Source organism: Brachionichthys hirsutus, chromosome 1, assembly GCF_040956055.1.
Source record: "Brachionichthys hirsutus isolate HB-005 chromosome 1, CSIRO-AGI_Bhir_v1, whole genome shotgun sequence".
Classification (NCBI taxonomy): Eukaryota; Metazoa; Chordata; class Actinopteri; order Lophiiformes; family Brachionichthyidae; genus Brachionichthys; species Brachionichthys hirsutus.
In genome coordinates this window covers 9,716,097-9,735,703 of record NC_090897.1, presented here as the reverse complement: position 1 = coordinate 9,735,703, position 19,607 = coordinate 9,716,097, and the positions used below count along the sequence as shown (strand labels likewise).

Sequence of the window (19,607 nt, the reverse complement as noted above, 5' to 3'; positions counted from 1 at the left end):
AACAGACGACGCCCATCCCAACCGGGGCCTAAAACCTCATTGTGACTTATTAGGTCTAGATTTAAAGATGATGTCGGCAGCGGGTTTGAAGGTTTCTCCTGCTGCTCATGACGTGATGATGTGGAGGATTTCTTTCTGTGTCTCTTCGTTGTTGCACTTTGCCTCCTGGTATCGATTTCCTGGAAATGAGGGGTTTCACAAGCAGGCTCCAAAGGGAGTCTGCTGTCTCAGGCTATTTGGTTATTTCAGGATAAGACAATGGAAATGCACTGAATGGTAAAATAGCCTGCCTAATGACAGTCAGAAGGACCACTGCTCTGCCTGTCTAATGAAAACTCTCTTCATCTGTTTCTCTGTTGTGATCTTTGTCTTCTCCTGTCTGGATTCATTCACATCAATGCTAAAAGTGTATACGTATTGCCAAGTATTTGAGTATTGTTTAAGCTATTGAAAACACTTACTGGAACTCCATGGATTAATTTATCCATTGCATATTGTGCAACCCTAACTGGGAGAGCAAGCATTAAACTAGTATGTAGCTCGAATGATTTGATTTGACAATGTGATCTTTCATTGATTGCCTAAAAAAAAAAAAGCCTATCCATATGTTTCTTTATCAGTATTATCTGAAATAATTTGAAGATATGGAACAGATGTGTTCTATTTCTGCCTCTTCTCTCGATAAGAAACAATTTGTCTGGAAAATAGAAGCGTTCCCAACTGTCCAAGAGTCACTAAGAGTTCAAGATAATGTGGAGGTGAAGTCAGACAACAGCGCGACTCGACCTGAAAGTGCTGTTTTTGGCACATTAAATCAGGAGAATTTTCCAAAGGTTATACATTTCTAATTTATTAGCATTCCAGGTTGCTGAACAGGAATGTTGTGGTCGTGTACGTCAACCCCTAAATACAAACTCTGTTGTGTTTGTGCTCTTATTGACGTGAATTATTGCATCCAATTTTGGCTTAAGAGTTTTGTAACGCCCTTTGGGAAATCTACGAGGGGAGTTGTTTTCACTGGTGGAGTGTTCGATGGTCAACCTCCGATCAGCGTGGCTTCACACACCTGCTGTACATCAGCATCCAGCTGTCTGTCTTCACTCACTGACAATGTGTGGTGTCACGTATCTATGACCGAGTCAAGACGCTGTGCTAAGACGGTTTAGCTCTGTTTTGGTGCCTTCGGCAAATTAGATCTATTTATAATGCGGTGATGTGTAATATGAGTGTGTTTTAACTAAACACAGAAGTGTGCGCTGTAATGATAAGGGCATGTTGGGTTGTTGTTTGTATTCATCATTAAGCCACACTGGCACGCAAAGTTTGCCAGAAAAAAATGACATAAAAGGCACATTGAGCTTAATTTGCTCTCCTTTAAGCAGAACCTACAAGGCAAAAATCAGGGTTTGTAGATTGAATTTGTCCTGAAATGTCTTTACTGAATCAAGTCTGTTAAAAGTAATCCATTTACAAGATGCTGCTTGTTGCATGTATGCAAACGCCACACTGTGTTGTGCGTCTTAATTCAGCTCTTAAGCATCATTTTGCTGTCCTGACACTGATTACTTTAAATAAAGAACGTGGACAACGACACATTTATCTGTGTGTTACTGTAAATTCAATGTAGATACTGGTATTAATTCACGCATGGATGGAAACGTCGTTGATTTTGTTTCATTTAACTGAACTTCTCACCTCATGTTTCATATATTTTGCTAAAATAGTCATGCAACGACATATTCTAAGTTAATTTTCATAAAAGGGTTGAGAATTAACCAAAATTACTATTTACTAATATTCTGTACAACCATAGAGTGATGGTTTAATAATATAATGTCATTAGTTCTTACTGGAGACATTATTCTGACCGTGCTGCATATTTATGTGTACATTTACCATTATTTCGGCCATGCCATTCATTTAGTTACGCTGTGTGACGTCTCTTCATTGATCCACTAGATCATTGGCTGGAGTCCATGGAGTCGTCTGCACTGACTGACGAGATCTTCATGTGTTTCTATCTCCAGGTTTAGGGGAGGGATGTGGAAAGATCATCCAGCGATTCCCCAAGAAGGACTGGGAGGGAACGGCTTTTCCTCAAGGGGTGGAAATGGTGAGTGACGACTTGCTTTGTTACCTGGGACATTTGCATAGTCCTAAACTCCCCAACAGGAACTAAAAAAACGACGCTTAACATCTGACTTTAAACATCAATGTCAGTTTTTCCTCAGATGGAACAATAAAGTACTTTTCTCTTAGTATTTTTAATGGTTCGATGCATTTTTGTATGACTGAGACTAAACTCAGTTTTTTCCTGACGACACAACAGCTTTTTAACAAAGATAAATAAAGAAAAAAAACAAATTCATATTTTGGTAATGACTGAGAAGAATCTTGATTCTGCAAAAACGATCATAATTCTTGTTGACTACATTTCCGTAATCTTCCTCCTCCGACCAGTTTTCAGGATTTGTTCACTGTTTGAAACGAAATTGAGTGTAAACTGGTGTCTGAATATTTCAGCCTTTGTGACTGACTGCACTCAAGAGGAACATCACAATTTCATCGTTTAAATCCGCAGCGTGTTTTTCTGGTTAGTGTCCTGCACCAAACATTCCTCATCCAGTATCAGCTTCTTAATTTGATGCTGAGGAATTTTCTCTTTGATAAGAAAGAGTTTGTCATCTAATACAAATTAAAGCTTTTTTTTTTGCGTCACAAAACAACGCTAAAAATACCCCAAAGGAATGTTCATGTTGTGAAAGCACACTGCCATCTGGAGCTCTAGATATTGGCATTTCCTGCCTGAGATAAATTACAAATGAGTGTTTACTCAGACGTGCACTAATTGGAAACCTCTTCCTCCACAATAGTAGCCAGTCTGCTATCTGCTTCTCTTTGCTGTCTGTCCTGTTCGGTTTAGAGAGGGACCCGATACTTCGGATCAGCGTTTGATGATAAAGCAGAAGGATGTTGGCAGCCCTTCACGCTAACTTAAAACTTAACGTTAACCCTCAACCAGTTTGGAGGCGTTCTATAAACCTTTTCTCTGCTCTCGTTGCAGTCCAAGACTTTGTAGTCCCGTATTTAATAACCATAGAATAGTGGCAGTGATCGTAGAGCGATGGCAAACGGGTAGAAGCACGGACCTGCACAAACGATAAAATATTTAGTGAGTTTTTATATCCATCGTTCTGTTTGCAAAGAACAGCAAATCAAAAACAGGATGCTCAAAGGCATCAGATTTCCCCCATTTCGTGTTTACAGCCAGAATGTCGGCGGGAGATGTTGCTGTTAATGATTGGAAATGCGCTGCCAAAATAAACGTCTTGCCCAGAAACCCGTGAGGAGCGTTCAGGCGTTAGTCCTATTATCTGTGGCGTGCCGGCATGCAGCAGGATGGTATGTAGGCTACTGTGCGCTACATGCTCTTCTCCCACATTCCATAGATGCAAAAGGAGGGCGATAATGAGACATCACATCCTTAAGCCATAGCTGTCTCCACTTTTAACTGGGCTATAGATTATTTTGCAGTAAAAAAAATGCTGTGGTGCCAATTTTCATCTGTTGGTGGACTTAAAAGACGTGATCCTGCCCTGATATCATCAGCCCCACTTGTCTCCCTGTTCATAGTCCTGGTTCCTCTGTTAATGTGGAAGGAGAGAAGATCATCATGGTTAAATCAAACATGTTCAATTGAAGGCAGCTGTCACTATGGCTAGTCAAGTCTTCATTGTAGTGAATATACACTCCATAACTGGCAACAAGCACTTGTATCGCATGTTAACATTCTACTTCTCTCTCATCTACTTGCATTTAAGGGGGAACCCGTGGCCTACTGCAGTACAGTCAGTCACGGCAAGAAGGGCATAAAACAAATAGAATTCAATGTCAATTCATGTGCCTTTTAATGTGCCAGTATCAGAGGAAATGCTGTGATGAAGAAAATGGGTTTCTGCATCTTTATTCCTGTTTACAATCATAACGGAAGATAAGACAATTGTCAAAGCTCAACATTAAACTTGGGTTGGAAATGCATTACTTGAATGCTTTTTGTTTGTCTTTAATGATGGATGAAACATGGCCATGAGTTCTCGTAGCTGCAGCTGGAGTCTGGCTCGGTGCTGACCTTGTCATGCGTTTAGTTTGAGCGGTCGCATCTATAAAGCAACTGAGGGAAACATGAGGCTGCTAACACAAAATCGACACTCTGTTTGTGAGTGGGTGGGTTTGAACGGCGTGCAGGCGTCTGCCTGCGAAACACACTGAATCTCAAATGTGTGTCGTTGTGAGTTACATGCTTAGAGATAAGGAAAGCGTTGAGTCATGCAGCAAATCACTCATCGATGCAGATTAAAACAGCAGTAAAACGAATGTGTGACTCGTCCTGACAATTTTCGAGGGCTTGGTATGAGGCTGAAATCCTAGCACCCATCGCAACCATTCTGTAACTGGACTGGGTGAATTCATCATCATCGTCGTCATCGACGACGACGACATCACCCCTGAAGCATCCTGTCATGGTTTCATAGCGTTACAATATAGGAGCACAGCTGCAAGTCGAACTCAAACTATTGCTTTAGTGTTTCCAGATGCGGCTGATGTGCTGCATACCATCATTTTGTGTCGGAGTGGGGGTGTGAATATCTTCTACTCCATCATGCTGAAGCGTTCCCCCCCGATGCTTCTTCATTATGTGTCAGCATGGACTGAAATAGAGACATATGCTCCCTTTAAACACTGGGGAGTTGCAATAACGCATCATTCTCATGGAAGGCGGTAAGCCTGTGGTGAAAGGAGAGGATGCATTTAATACTAAACCTGCTTTTGAGTTGCTGTTGTTGCTGTTTTTTTACAAACCTTTTGTGTTGGTTTAAACTCTGACGGGCAGAATTCCTCTGTGATGCAAATATATGTATGAATATCACTCTCCTCAATGAAAAGGCATCCCAAACGATGACAGGGACGACGGGGTTCTTTCCTTCTATGTATTGTATGACAAACTTTGGTCAAATGCCAAATGACTGGAATTCCAACTTTGAAGTTTTAATGAAGAGACACCATATTGTTTAACAGACTCCGCCGAGCAATTTGAGTTTTGGCTCTGCTTTGACCTGGCATGTAAACCATGATTAGTTGCAGATTGTCTCAACTTGATCAAGAAGAAAGTGACTCATTTATAAACACCGAGGAACACATCTGTCGAAAGCCATGGATGAAGAGGAGAAGAGGAAAGCATTCTGCGGTCGCAGCGGACCCCCAGCAAACTAAATAGCCACAGATGAGGAATGCAGCACGAAAAAGCGTTTACAACTAGTGTGAGGAAAAATGTGTTTCCAATCTTTGTCAGGCAAGTGATGATGGTCGGACCCAAGACAAATCCTCATTGGTTAGAGACGCCAGGTTTTTAGATGGAGGTCAGTGCAGTGCTCATGTAGTAGATTTCCATCACCTCACCCTCCCATTAGTCCTCATGCGATAGGAGAAACAGACAGAGGTTCTGGAGGTACCAGTGAGGTCCAGTAGAGCATTCCTAATAGGCAAACTCCAATAAATATGAGAACAAAATATATGAATCGATACAATAATAATATTCATGAGAAACTTCATGGGATTATATTTTTCTCATCAGGCTGAAACCTTTTTGCACCTCAACGCCGGCGATGGCATGTCTCCAGCTGCGGACTGTCCTTCCCTTTCCATCTTTCTAAATATCTCAGGAAGCAGTCACGACTTCAGCACATCCTTTGATCTTTTATGCTCAGTTATTGATTTTCAAACGCATTAATGGTATGATGGTTGCTTTTATATATATTTATATATATAATATAAGTTTCAGATATAAAGATCACATTGGGCAGCATGGTGGCACAGTGGATAGCACTGATGCCTCAATGCAAGAAAGGTCATAGGTTCAAATCCTGCACAAATGTTACTGCAAGTCATCTGAATATTGTTATTCTGACCTTTAACTCCAAAACAGAGATTACATATCTGGATCAATTATTTTCCTCATGATAATTTATATCTTGTCACACTTCATGCACAATGTTCCATTTAGCAGAATTCTTGCACTGCCTCATTACTTGTCATGAGATACAGTCAAAACGTGTCTTGCTAGGATAATCAGCGATAAATCTGTCTGAACATAATTTAAACAACTTCCTTTTCCCTCTGCATGTCCATAAAGTGAAGAAATATTTAATGCTCTAACTAACCACAGAATCTTAGTTTGATTGTAAAGAACATTTAAGAGATGCTGGATTTCTCAAACAGCATGTTTCACTGAACACAGCAAATATGCACTGATGGGATGGATAGCTGTTCATGTGTGTGTTTCAGTGTGTATATCCTGTGTTTGGGCAACGAGAGTTGTCTTTACAACGATGCCCACGAGGTCAGAACACATTCCAAAAGTTCATTTTTGAACGTGTGGGTCAACAAACTCACCCCTTCTTTCTCCGTCTTTATCTGGTTTCCCCGCAGATGCATGAAATGCCTCGGCTGATAACAATGACTCAAATCTCCCTTTGATTTCATCGTATATATTTAAATAGAAATTAATTCACTGCAGTTCAATCGGCCTTACTCAGTCCTGCTAATGTGAGGAACTCATTGCACAACATGAGGTAAAAACCCCGTCCTTCCATGCAGGAGTTTATGATTGGAAACTTAATGTTGAATTTAGGGCCAAAAGGTCAAAGTTGAGGTTCAGTGCAATAATTGGAGCAATAAATGAGTCAAACTGGAGAGAAAGAATAAACTGGCAGCCGCTCTGAGTAGTGATGCCATTCACGTCATTTTCTGAGTCAGACACTGTTAAACAAAATCCTTGGTGAACAGCTTGTCTTTAGTCGCTTTGTTGATTTGTTGTCATTTTTGTATTGACACCTTCTGAAGGTGGCCTGTACTCCCCTTTTAAAGGCTTGTGGCATTCAGCCTGTGGCGTTCGACACTGACGACAACAAGGGAGAGTCCTTCTGGTGTTCAGACGCTCGAGCTCCAGTCCGTCTCGCTACAGCTGTGGGCGAGATTCTGCAACACTGAACAATGGCAGTCGTGGGTTTTCTGCTCCCATCAGGGGCCAAAGGGCCGGGCCAACAGGACCGTCTCTCTGCCTGCATACCCTGCCGGTCGTTTGCGTTTTTGGTTCACTTTTTAACCACATAAATTGAATATAAACGGATTGTGGTTCCACTAACGGACGCTTTATTCGTCATTTTCCTTTCGGTTTATGAGGTTGATAGAAAGGACAGACGGTGTGTTTCACACTAAAGCCTGCTGGTTGCTGCTTTCCCCTCCTTCCACAGCTCCGCCGAGACTTCCTCACTGCCCAACTTGTGGTTCGTGGTAAACCCTAACCTATAAAAAGTACTTACGGTATCACAACGGATGGAGGGATTGTATGTTTAATACCCTTGTTTTGTTAAAGCATCCCCCCTGGGGCCTACTAATTCCCCCCCATGAAGGAATTTGACATGCCTTGACCAGCCTGTAAACATTAGTGTCATATCTCGTGTCTGGAACTCTGACTTTTTGAAAGCCTGTCTTTTCTTCAGTTCCCTGCTGTAATGAGGAATGTGGCTCACGCTACTCCGAAAAATGGTGGGGTTAAAAAAAACTTACTGAGCACAAATGGAGAAATCTGAACAGGAAATCGGATCTGAACTTCCTGTGCATATTGCCTCAGAAAGATTCCATCAGGATTTGAGCCTCAGGGCTTCAATTCAGACTTCCCTCATTAGAGAAAAGAATCGCCCTTGTTGCCATGGGGACTCACTCATCTTGTCATCAACAGGTTGAAGAGGCAAATTATGACAAAGCATAAATATTTTGTCCATAATGGCGCCTTTTTGTTAGTAGGTTCTAGGTTCCGTACCAAACCCGGGAACAGATGGAGGTCTTGTTGCGTCACTTGATGGGTTGATCCAAGCGACCGTAACGTGACATGGCTTGCTGCACGTCGTTCCTATGATGTTTGTAAGAACTACGCGAGAAAAGCCAAACACTGCATTCCAGATAGCCGGACGCTGTTCCAGCAATGGAGGAAGAATGGGATCATGTGTTTGTCAGGAAGATCCACACATGAGTAATCAATGCGTTGTGTGCCAGTGAAGCTAAACACATCAGGAAACAAAGCTGGAGCTGTCAAGCAAGCAGGACTTTCCATCCTGAAAAAGCAGAATGAGTTCACCAGGAAATGGGAATACACAGGATGAAATCAAGCCACAGTACACTGGAGAGTGCACATACTCAAACACTGAGAGGTTAAACAGTACTAGTTTGTCATTGGTTTGTTGATGTAGGTGATTTTTATTTATTTATTTACACTGAATTATTTTTACCTTTTGGCCAAGTCTGAGCTGTTCAAATCGACACTCCTCGAATTGACTTCCGGTAAACACCAGCGGTGTGACTGTGGCATGACAGGAACTCCTCCAGGCACCAGAGGACCCGTCAATTCCATATGCTAATTATCTGTGGAAGAGATTTACCTCATGACTCAAACATTTCTCCGGATCATCAAAACTGCTTAATCAGGATACCCTTGTCCTCAGTGTTGACCCTGTTGTGGGACGCACCGGCGCTTCTTGCTTTAGTTGGGCTCCTTTGTGTTGGCATCGTTAGACATAAACTCTTCTGAGCTGGTCCTGAGTCTGCTGAGGAACTGCTGGATATTTGGGCTGGCTGATTGTAGGGCTGTCTAATACCATATGATACACACTTCATTTTATTATTGCGAATTTTCATGCAACAGTTAAAATTCAGTGACTTATAGATTACACGTAGTTGTGGCCAACCGTTTTGTAATTGATTTCAGAACGTTTGCTGATTCAATGTCATCCTGAAGTATAATTACAAGCATTTTCTACATGTCAAAGGCTGGATTAATTGCTGTCAGTTAACTTCTGGGCCATATCTTGATTTGCAGCAGCCCGTTGTTGCATAATCAATGCTTACAGGTTATCAGAATTTGTGGGTTTTTATTTCTCCACTTGCTTCTTGATTGTCGACAAGTTCTCAAAGCGACTGAGGTATGGAGATTTTCATGGACACTGATCCAAAATGTTGTCAGCTTTTCCCGTGAGCCACTTATCTCAGAGATCAGGTTATCAATTGTTCCTAAAGTACTCCATCACGCTGGAAAAGACATTGTTCGTCACCAAAATGTAAAACATTTTGAGTGAGCCTACCCCCTTGCCTGAGAAGCAATACCACACACGACTGCTCTCGGGATGCTTTATCGTTGGCGTGACACAGGACTGATGGTCGCACTTAAGTATTTCATTTCTAAAAAAAAAAAAAAAAATTGTGTGTCCGCAGATGATGATTAATAAAAGTATTTCATTTCTCCAGACAGGCTTTTCTCAAAACGTTTCACCACAACTGTGCAATGGAGAAACAAGCAGTGTGACAAAAACTAAACGTCTGCACAGATTTATCAATACTGTAGGCTTAAACAAGAAAAGTGCATAACAGGTGGTATAAAGTGGTCCTATTGTCATGAGCTGATGCCTTCTCTGTTCTATCATGGCTGTCTGGGGCTTTGCAGTTGGACATCTTGTTAAACATGGCTCTGACTCATTCTTATTGTATATCTGGGAAAGCAATGATCACTGTTGTGATTTGAGGTGATCCCATTAGTGGTAACAGTGAGGCTGATGGCGAGCACTGCAGCATCGGCGGGGGCTTCAACAAGGCAGCGGAGGAAGCACCTGTTGCACAAGCCGTACATTTATCAGTCATTATCTGACGGTGCTGTGTGCAGGACAGCCATTGTTCTGACCTCCCACCTCAGGATAAAGCTGTTTATTCTGCTGCTTCGTTCATCACGCCATGTGCTCAAAAGGGTGTTTTGATGTTTTGTGTTTACCTTTCACAGATCAGAATCGGCCACGATTTCATGCCGAACATAAATATTGCTTTAGGAACTCTAATAGCATTCTCGTCCATCTAATAAAAGTGAAGTATGTACACATTATGGAAATAGTGCAACAAAAAAAAAAAACATACTATAACAGGATGCCTAGTCATATGGTGAATTTCTGGGTGTGGGAATTTTTCTTTTTTTTTTTTTTTAAGGGTCGCTATTGTCCAGGTTTATTTTCCATTTTTGTCCCAAACAGAAGAGGAACATGAAGCCAGTGTGCAGGATGTAGAAAATGTCTGCCCCCCCCCCCCCCCCCCCGCCCCATTGATGTCTTCAAAAACACACACCACAGTTAGACAGACTGCACCCCACAAACCCCTGACATCAGACATTGCGCTCCGTGCTACAATATGTACGTTTTGATCCGCAGCCTGCTCATAGTCAAGACAAATCCACAGCTGCAGCCAATCGGGACGGGATCTGGTAGCAGCTCCTCGGAGACATTGCAGTTCTTTATATAGCAACAGTCTGAAGACCAGACTGTGTATTTATAGTGATATATATATATATTGCTCCGGAGTGTTGGCGTGACCACGCATCGTCATCGTCCTTCATTTCTCATGTCACGTGAGCGTGCTCAGCAGAAGCGGCAGCACCTTTTTATCCTCGACCTCCATGTCCTGCGAATGTTTCAGGCATTTCTTTGCAACCCAAGTAGGACAGTCGCGTTAATATTTTTCAACCCGGCCGTCTCCGAAGCCAGAATCAAATCTTTTTATGGCCTGGTGCTGTTCATTGTGATTTGGCACATGATGAATTCTTTAATAAGTCTACAGCTCGCTGGCCGCTGGTTTGAAATTCAGATTTGTGGGTTTTCTTTTATATATTATAAACCCTGCCTCTCTGTGGTTATCATGGTGATACTGAGGGGTTGTCACTTGCCTACTAATATTTAAGCTAAGCTCATAATGGCTCACTGTGCACAGCAGAATGTGTTCTCTAAGCAGATCTTTGTTTATTCAAGACAACTGATGTGAGACTGTAGTTTTCACTTGTCTTTGAATCTTTGCACGTTCCTGGCAGGTCGTTGAGGTATGATGAACGCTGATGCATGACATACCGGGTCCTTCTGCCCAAGCCATCGATTCTTACTGCTTTCATTTCATCACCTTACCACACAACCTCATGTGTGACAGGTGTTATCAGAGAATGAATTGGATCCTTGTTTTCATGCTGTGCAGGTGGATTTATTTCCAGTTTATTCCTGAGCAACAGCGATTAAAGAGGGAGGGAGAGGGAATTTTCACACATTTTCCTTGGGTTTTTTTTGTCAGGGGATGTTTTCCCCCAAAAAACCTCTGATGTCATGTGTTTCCACTCAGAAGCCACGGTGCAAGTTAACCGACTTCTGACGTAGTTGATAAAGATAAATTTTATTAGGCCTCCATGCCAGCCCTGAGCATATGGATTGTCATGTTTGTTTTAGAGTGTGGGATGAATTGATTTAAGCAGTGTCATGCTTATGTTAGACTCTTTATGATTTCTGTTCCTGAAGTCAGATGTGGTGAACTGGCCGGATGTTTTCAATTCGTGCTGTTTTGAAATGATTTCAAGTTATTTGCCCTGAAGTGAACAAATCTTCCCTGGGATGTTGGGAAATGGGACGTCTTTTCTTTACGAGTTTGTGACTGAACTTTGCTAAAACAAACAAAAACTGCACATATCGGCTAAAAATAAATCTTTTAGTAGGCTCTGTTTAGTCTTCTGTTTCTTACACATAAGGCATTCATGAAGCCTGAAATGTTGTGTTCTCTGTATCGATTGTAAAATTTGCTCGACTCCTTCGTCCTGCTTGACTGAACTTTTGAATTTTTGCCGTCCATTATCATCACCATCTAAAAATATCTTTCTCTAAAAGGAACCAAATGCTCCTGTTGTTGCATAAACACACAGCAAAGGGAATCCGGTAATGTTAGTGACAGTTGGGAAACCGAGGGGAAATTCCGAGTAGCGCTCCGAGATGGAGATCAGCTTTGATGCCTTCAGATAATTCACTGCGACTCCTAAAGGGCGTTTGGATAACGATGCTGTTGTTGTCATTTTTTGGACGGCTTTGTTTCTCGTATTCGTCACACTGACCTTGAGGAAATATTTGGAGAGAGGCCAAGCTCATCCATGTTTGTGAGACAGAGCGCCGGGATTGAACGGCTGCCTCTTGTTGTTTTGTCTCTGCTCATCCTGCATACCTGATAAAGCAGGAGTTCTGGCCCGACAGCATACCGTTGACCCGCTCGCCTCCGCCAGGACCCCTCTGTCCCATCAGACATCGCACTTCACTTTCCGCCATTGTGTTGTCTTCCTGGCATGCGACCCTTCCACATGAATGGGGAAAGAACAAGGGGAGGGGAGGAAGAGGTTGATTGAAAAGCATGAGGTAGTGCACATCTGCAGCGGAGTATTCCTGAACGCATTGTCTTGGTTGTGCCTTTATTTTCAGGCTTCGTCTATAAATTCCTTCTAAAGAATGTCATTTAATTTTTTACTCCAGTCATTTTGTACTGCTCTAAAGTTATTCAGGTTTTTAATTGTATATGTCTTTGTATATAAAAGACACAAACAGATATAGATATCGGATTTTACACAACATTCATTCATTCGTTCGTTCATTTTCTTCCGCTTCTCGGGTGGTGCTGGAGCCTATCCCAAGTTGCTATGGGCGAGAGGTGGGGGGTACACCCCGGATGCATCGCCAGCGCGTCGCGGAGCCACACAGAGACAAACAACCATTCACGCACACACTCACACACTACAGAAAATTTGGGGCAGGTGATTGACCGAAGCTGCATGTTTTCAGAGGTGGGAGGAATACGGAGAACCCGGAAAGAACCCACGCTGACACGGAGAGAACATACAAACTCCGCACAGACAGGATTCGAACCCGGAACCTTCTTCCTGTGAGGCTAGCAGAACAACAACAATCAGTATCAACCTTCTCCATTGTGTTGCTCCTTTAGACACTTGATGATTTTATTGATGCTACTTTATAGATTTGCTGCGTCACTACTGTGGTCTTGCACTACAAACCTGTTACTAGTAGCTGCATTGCAGGAGCTCGACAAAGCTGGCCTCCAGTGTCAGCTTTTCTTTAGCCCCGAGTTGCCCTCAGAGATGGCTGCTGCCCTGGTTATATCTGGCCTGCGCCAGCCTGACCACGTTCTAGTGTCTTGTGACTGTGACAGAATACTAATGCGGCGCTGTCGTGATGACGATAAGCCCATGCTTTCTATTGATTTATTCTTCACTGGCGCTGCTCTCCATGCTTTTGGCCGTGATGGGCATTAGCAGGTCAGACAGCAGATCCAGTGTCACTGGCTGACGAAGTGCGCGGAGCCGGCGTGCCAGACGGCAGCACATGATGGGATGCTGGAGGACAGCCGCTCACTGTGCTTTTTGTCACTTGACTAAGGTCTAAATTGGGAATGGGGATGTCCTTTCTTTCTGGTGTGTTTGTTATATATAGGCTGTGTTCTTTCAGTCTGCTTGGTGTGGGCGTATATTGTGTGCATGTGTACTGTGTTGCAAAAGCTGCATTTCTGATGTGTTGACCTTTGTGTGTGTGTGTGCGTGTGTGTGTGTGTGTGTTGCACTGTGAGTGTACAATGCAGTTTATGTCTGATGCTGTCACGTTTTGTCTATCTGGGAAATCTGTTATTCTTTGTTAGGTGAAATAAAATGAAAATATATTTATTGTTTATGCCTAATTCTCAGCTTTCTAAACCTCTAGTTTAGGCTTTGTCTGCGTGCACGTGGCACCAAGTGTGCCTTCATACCGCTATGTGTTCCAGGCTGCTGACAAACCAATCGTTGCCATTTCACATGAAATGCATCGCTACTGGTGAGCCAGCGTTTCTAAAACTGCAGATGTTCTCTGGTACACTGTAAAAGATGGCGATAGGGTTCATCTGCATTGTGCGAACTGGTTTGGCGTGAGCCATCTATGACGAGCGGCACAAATGCGGCCGTGTGTTAGACGGACCTGCAAATGACATAATATCTCAAGTGTGATGTTTAAAGACATACCATAAGCATCTTTTCTCTATTTACATGCAGTTGTGCAAAGTTAAGCTTGAACTGATAAACATTTTGTAGGATGCTTTGCAGCCCTTTGGAGGTTTCACTGGTTTTGCAAAGGTTTTAGAAAAGCAGGGCAGAAATCATTCAGACGCAAGATTTCAAATAGATACAATAGATACCTCAATTTCAACTATTTATTTATTTATTCATTTTAAGTGCACATGCTCTGTAATTATTGCCATTCTCCTATCTCTAATCCAACATTAATGCACATTAATGTGCTGATAATTCAGCCATTTGTTATTCCTTTTTTTTTTCTACCACCAAGTCATGCCCACCTACCTTTTGTTCTTCTTCTGCATGAAAGAGTCTCATTGACTCATCCACAAATGGGCAGCGTGAAAATTGACTTCAGGCAGAAGGAAGATGTCATAGTTCTAGATTAACTTGTGTACAAAGCATCCTGAGTTGGCACATGGAAGACATTGATGCCCTTTGCAACGGCTTACGTATGTAAGACTGGGTTCTAAGATCTGGCTAGCATGAAGGCGAAGTACAGCAGCAAACTCTACAGCATTGTGTGAGTACATCCCTGTCCAAATGTGTTGAGGTGAATTAATTACAGCTTGTTTAGCATGAACAACATTAAGGCGAGGGAGCCCTTGGGGCGAGGGTACGCAGGAGGATCAGGCGCCCGAGAGGGCGCCCGTTAAAGGTTTGGGATAAACATGAAGATGTCTGACAGTTGCAAGTCAAATTTAAAATGTCAGCAGTTTGTCTGGAGGCATAGATTCTCTTGAATGAACGAGTTTACTAAAAACTGAACGTTGCCGAACCTGCATCTCGTGGCAGACCTGCACGAACATGCACACACTCCGATGAACACACGCACACACAACACGTGCACAGGATGTTATATCTCCTGTGATCTTCTGAGCTATGCAGTCTCAAAGGTGTTTGTCTCTCTCTTGACAACAATGAATGACATAGTTGGAATAGTTTAGGACAGGATCACAGTTATCTGCACTTGTCCTTGAGTCCTGTCTGGCTAGGACACACACACACACACACACACACACAGACGCAAGCACGCACCTCATCACAAAGCAGATTTCCTGCAAGCCATTGTATCTGCTGGATGATGGTAGCATCCTGGTCCAAGCCTCTGTGTCGAACGAGCCAGACTTCCCCTCCTCTCTCTCTCTCTCTCTCCCCTACTACTTATACTTCCATATTTGTCTTTGTCTGCAGCCTGACCTCTCCATCAGTCCATCTGTTTCTGCCCTCACCCACCCCTCCTTTGCCCAGTCCTCTGTCTTGCCCGGCGTGTCCAGTGATCCCATGTGTAACCCCCGAGGAGCAGGAGCAGACTAAACACCGTCTTCAGAGTCTGGGCCAGTTGGGCCTCCAGCAGAGACAGAGACAGAGACAGAGCAGACACAAGCACTCTTCTTTGTCTGTTAAATAGTGATAATATCCATTTATATCTACGACCGCTCATTCACCGTTGTGGTGAATGAAGTTAGGAGGTGGTATAGAAATGGGTTCTGTTCATCCCATCCAACCATCGCGTCTTCTTTTTGGAGCGTAACTAAGAAAGTTCTTTTGTCAGCACCAAGTGTCGCCATTAACTATTGTCAAACTTTTACTGTTGAACATTTTTGTCATTTCTGTGGTTACAAGTTGATCTGTTGCTCATGAGAGTGGGATTAGTCTCAGATGAGGGTCTCCAGAACATATATAACCCAAATCATTTGTAAAATTATTTTATCAATCATTGAAACATTTTTTTTTTGTCTTTCTAAACCCCACGCTAACAAGAATACTAGGATATCTAAAAATAATTTATTCCAGGAAGATGACTTCCTCTTGAGGGAATGCTTATAACTCATAATACAAATATGCACAAGCAGTGGGTGAGACTTAATCTGTTATCCAGAAAACAATTTAATTATTTACACAAAAATCACTCATCATGAGGCCTTTTTGAACATTCGTTGTTTTCCCAAGAATAAAATGAGAACCAAATGAGCGTCAACATTACCGCAATTGTAATTTAGTCTGCATGTATTTTCCTGGGATTTTTCCATTCGACGTATTTCAGATTTTCCGCTTCATATTGAGGCAGACAATGAGCTCAGGTAGTTTAGCTGTGACACATCTGCTGGTGACTCTAAGAGAATATATAATAATAATACTGAACATTTGGCCTCCTGCTTCGATGAGCAGATGATGTTGCTGTAGTATGGTGGGACATACTGTCGGGGCTTTCTGTGGAGGCAACAGGAATACTCCAGCTCCAGTTCTACTCTATTTAAAGCTGGGAATAGTTTACCAGCGGGAAGACTCGGCGGTCCTAAAAACTCCAAATCCCCTTGTGATCCGCTCTCAGCTCAGTGACGGCTGGTTCTTCCCAACCAGCACCCTGTAAAGGGAGATTTAAAGACAATGAAGGGCTGTTATCCTCACGTGATGATGATATTCTTTGAATATCTTTTGCAGTTCTGCCAGCCTGGAGGTTGGAGATTGTCCAGGGACAGGAAAGCACCCACCTTCTTCACCGTTATCCTGACAGATATCGATTCAGACAGACACTACTGCTCCTGCTTCACTTTCTACGAGGCAGAAGTCAATCTACAGGTAAGACTGGAAAACACCTGCATATGTACATAATGTGACAAAGACAGACATCCACAGTGGAAAGGCCTTTACATGCACACCTGTGGAAACAAAGGGGCTCATCTAGGTGTCACGCTGAACCCAACAACACAACCTTACCCCAGTGAATGATTTTAGATAGCTGCTGTCTTTGCTTATAATTATGTTATGTTGCACAATTAAAGGTTTTATACATACCAATAACTGCACCATTTGTCCAGAGGCTTAATCAATACTTTAATAATGGTGACACATGTAAACGGCACTTCTACTCTGTATCCATCCCTTATTTATTAAGATGTTATGATCCATCTATCTTTTTTATTTTAGTGTTTGATATACAGGTATTCATTTATTTATTTTATAGGTGAGGCCAGCACCCATCCCAGCCTGGTATGATGACTGCGGTTCTCATATAGTTCCGTTAGTGGTGACCTATGTGAAAAGCTTCATCGTTGGGCCGAGCCAATCAGGAGTAGGGCAGAGTAGGGCGTGTCACAACGTCACCTTAGCACCTTTCCTACATTGACTATTGTTGGGTCTTTTTGATCTCTTCCCCAGATGAATACCCAGAGAACACCACAGTCATTTATTTGCTCTACTTGATTTAGGAATTAAATGGCCACCCCCTGTGATTTGACATCCTTTCACACGGGGAAGACAGTCCTCACATTTCTCTTAGAACAATTCATTTTCGTGTTCAGTCGTTGGGGAAGTGTCTTCGTGTCTTCGGTGGAACATTCTGTGTCAGCACTGTAGTAGTGCATCTTTTCCTCGTTGCTCTACTTGTTTAGCTGCTTGTGTGAATCAGACCGTAATTACATGAGCATTCCTCTGTTTGAGCAAATGGCTGCATTCCTGCTGCAGCACGAGAACGGGAAGGATTCAGGGCAAAATCATCTCGAGGAGAAACCAGAAATATCCCAGTCGTGAAATAGTCTACGGTCGACTCGAAGTCGACATCTCCGTGGCTACAGGCTAGTGGTTAATCCCGTCCTCGATATTAAAACCTGAATCATAATTGTTCTGTTTTCTGTACTTCCACACGAGTTCCAGTGAAGGGAATGTGTGACAAACAACAGATTTAGTATCGGCTGTTGGACTGAATGTTCTTTGTCATTATGTCTTTGTTTGCATGGCTATTAGCTAGAGATGAAAGTATTTATACACACTCTGTATTCGTATCTACTACAGGTAGGGCCTGGTCCACGTGACATCAAATAAATATTGTGAATGAGTTTTTACTATTTACTATTGTCATTGTTCCCCTGACATTCATTTCACCCTTCTGTATTCTACACTGCTGAAAATAGTACACTTAAGTCACACATTGGATCTCGCTGAAAACATTTGAACAGCATCTTTATGGTGTATATTTTATCATTTGCTGAGACCAAAATGACGTAACGCTCAATGGAAACCAAAATCGTCAAACTATCGAGGGCTTGATTCAAAAATCAACCTGAAAATCGCAATGAAAATTGAGCTCATTAGCCAATTCAAGTTTCATGAGTTTCATGACAGCAGCTCATAATGTGTCTCAGGTGTGTGTGTGTGTGTGTGTGTGTGCCACACTCTGGCCACGTGAGGCCAGGCCTTGTCGTGCACCAGGAGGAATCCATGGCCCACAGCACCAGAGTGAGGTCCGACAGCCGCTCTGATTTCATCCCAGTGCCCAACAGCAGTCAGGTCAGGGTACTGTTTCCTTTGACCCGGAGGTCTGCATGGCTCTCCAAGGATACGCCTCCGCCCGGATCATCTCCGACCCACCCTCAAAGCAGCCCTGCTGCATGCTGTTGCAGGCAGCACAGCGCTCATCACTGTGTTACCAGACTCTCTCGCAAATGTCAAGTTATCCGATTGAACCGGCTCTCATCTGTGACGAACGGAGCTGCAATGGCAATTCCGCAAAGAGCCATCAATCTGCAGGGGGGCTGGGCTAGAAGCACAGGTCCCAGTAAAGGGTGTCAAGTCGCCACTCTGCCCTCGTGGAGTCTGTTTGTGACAGTTTGGTCAAAATCATGCACGCCTATAGCCTGCTGGAGGTCATTATGAAGGGCACTGGCTGTGTTGCTCCTGTTCCTCCTCCCATATAGGAGCAGATGCCAGTCCTGCTGCTGGCTTGATGCCCTTCCACAGGTGTGTCCAGCTCTCCTTTTGCAATGACCAGTCTCCCAGTAGCTCCTCCATGCTCTGGAGACTGTGCTGGTTGACACAGCGACATGCGCAACCTGATTGAGCTGCAGGCACTGCCTCATGCTACAGTAAAACATTTGCAAAAGAAAAAAAATCTGTCACAAAAGATAAGGAGAAAGCAGCTGTTTGTGAAAAATATGACATTTTAACATTGAAAGCCCCATTTATGGATTCAAAAATACACATCAACTCCGATTCACTGTTCATGGTTGGTGTATAAAGGTACCAAGAACACTTTATAACCTTTTGGTGATGATCCAGATCACCATGTGGACGGTGTGACCTTTGGTGTGTTGTTGATGAATTACTTTTACAGCCGCTAGATATTTGGCGGGTGCTCCATTGATTTGGTCCACTACGTGGAAAAACACTAAATATATTCTGATTTATGTACCTAGATTTGTTTTTGTTTTTCACCTCAGTTATTTGTGAGTGCAAACTGCTGGCTAGTCATATCCCCAGTGGGAACAGCACAATCTCAGCAGGTATACCACTGCAGAAGATGCTTCCTTAACGTCTGTGATCATTCATGTTGGTAACTCACCCACTGACATGTCTACACTGTGAACAATGCATGTTCTGATATACGAGGTGAAAAGCAAGAAAAGTCTTGAGTTAATTTTCAAACTTTAATTTATATTCACGCCTAAATTAGCTTCACTAATCGAGATGTTTGTCCGTTTTTAATAGACTCCTCGAACGCAGCACCACCATAGCCATTTATCAGTTGATTATTATAGTTGGGCTATATTTGGCTGTGACCAGACCTCACGTCCCGGTAAAACAAACCCACATTCCTGGATTTAGT

The 19,607-nt window shown here is 42.9% G+C and overlaps 1 protein-coding gene across 1 annotated transcript in view; it reads left to right on the top strand.

The window, feature by feature from the left end:
* Positions 1-19,607, top strand: part of sbf2 (SET binding factor 2) — a 63,567-nt gene that overhangs the window by 4,679 nt on the left and 39,281 nt on the right. Inside the window, exons 2-3 of the mRNA XM_068742031.1 lie at positions 2,028-2,113; positions 16,448-16,585. Coding sequence (XP_068598132.1) covers positions 2,028-2,113; positions 16,448-16,585 — 224 coding nt within the window. The remainder of the gene's footprint in view (positions 1-2,027; positions 2,114-16,447; positions 16,586-19,607) is intronic.